The sequence below is a fragment of the Diceros bicornis genome, chromosome 30 (genome assembly GCF_020826845.1).
Source record: "Diceros bicornis minor isolate mBicDic1 chromosome 30, mDicBic1.mat.cur, whole genome shotgun sequence".
In the NCBI taxonomy this organism is placed as follows: Eukaryota; Metazoa; Chordata; class Mammalia; order Perissodactyla; family Rhinocerotidae; genus Diceros; species Diceros bicornis.
Genome location: NC_080769.1, coordinates 11,634,365 through 11,635,932, shown reverse-complemented (window position 1 = coordinate 11,635,932; position 1,568 = coordinate 11,634,365). Strand labels below are relative to the sequence as shown.

Here is a 1,568-nt window from a genome sequence, read left to right as displayed (position 1 = left end):
TTGTTTCAGTCTCAGCACTTGGCACAAGGTGGGAAACAGAGTCGACGATCAATAAAAACAAGGTCCCATAAAGGGAGTGGAGGGAAGAGGAAGAGTGAGAGATGATGATGGAGAGAGAAATTAGCAGAGGGATACATTTGAATACTCTCTTGTGTTCACAATATAGTGTGTTTTCCTTTATTTTGAGCACTGGATTTCAAATTTTAGCATATACCAAATTCATATGGAGGGCTTGTTAAAACTTAGATTGCTGGTCCTCACACAGGGTTTATCAGCAGTAAGTCTGTAGTGGTGCTACCATTTCTTACCAGTTCAAAGTTGATGCATCTGCTGATTATCCAGGACCATTCACTTTATTCTCTTTTCACCCCAGCTTTTCTGTAAGATTAATCAACAACATTGAATCCAGAAATCACACAGATGCTACAGAATTCCTTCTCCTGGGACTGACAGATGATCCAGAACTGCAGCCCCTCATCTTCGGCCTGTTCCTGTCCATGTACCTCGTCACCATCCTCAGAAATCTCCTCATCATTCTGGCTGTCAGCTCTGACTCACACTTCCACACCCCAATGTATTTCTTTCTCTCGAATCTGTCCTTTACTGACATCTGTATAAGCACAACCACAATCCCAAAGATGCTGCTAAACATACAAGCACAGAATCAGAGAATCACTTATATAGGCTGCCTCACCCAGATTGTCTTTGCCCTGGTTTTTTGTGTATTTGAGAATTTTCTCCTTGCAGCAATGGCCTACGACCGCTATGTGGCCATTTGTCACCCACTCATGTACATGGTCATCATGAACCCCCGACTCTGCATCCTGCTGATTCTTCTCTCTCTGTCTCTTAGCATTGTGGACGCTTTGCTCCACAGTCTGAAGGTGTTACAGCTGTCCTTCTGTAAGGACCTGGAAATCCCTCACTTCTTCTGTGAACTTGCTCAGCTCCTCAAGCTTGCCTGTTCTGATACACTCATCAATAACATCATGGTATATTTTGGAACTAGTGTATTTGCTGGGATTCCTTTGTGTGGAATCATTTTCTCTTATACTAAGATAGTCTCCTCCATTTTGAGAATACCATCAGTGGGAGGAAAGTATAAAGCTTTTTCCACCTGTGGGTCTCACCTCTGAGTTGTGTCCTTATTCTATGGGACAGGTTTGGGTGTGTACATTAGTTCTGCTCTTATTAATTCTTCCAGAAATACTGCAGTGGCTTCAGTAATGTACATTGTTGTCCCTCAAATGCTGAACCCCTTCCTCTATAGCCTGAGGAAAAAGGACATGACAGTAGCATTGAGAAAATTCATGAGTAAGGTATCATTGGTTTTTTAGGAGTGTATTGTCCAATTTCCACATATTTGAATATTTTCTGGTTGTACTTCCCTTATTTATTCTTAGTTTCCTGATATGATGGTCAGAAAAGTCACTTTGTACGATTTCAATCTTTCTAAATTCTTTGATACCTGCTTTCTGGCCTAATATATGATCTACCCTGCAGAATGCCTCATGTGCACTGGAAAAGAATGTGTCTTGCTATTGATTAATGTAGTGTTTATATATGTC

At 41.2% G+C, this 1,568-nt stretch overlaps 1 protein-coding gene across 1 annotated transcript; it reads left to right on the top strand.

The window, feature by feature from the left end:
• Positions 1-638: 638 nt before the first annotated feature.
• On the top strand, positions 639-1,136 carry LOC131394463 (olfactory receptor 7G3-like). The gene has a single exon (XM_058525836.1). It carries the CDS (start codon positions 639-641, stop codon positions 1,134-1,136), a length of 498 nt encoding a protein of 165 aa, XP_058381819.1.
• The last annotated feature ends 432 nt before the right edge of the window (positions 1,137-1,568 follow it).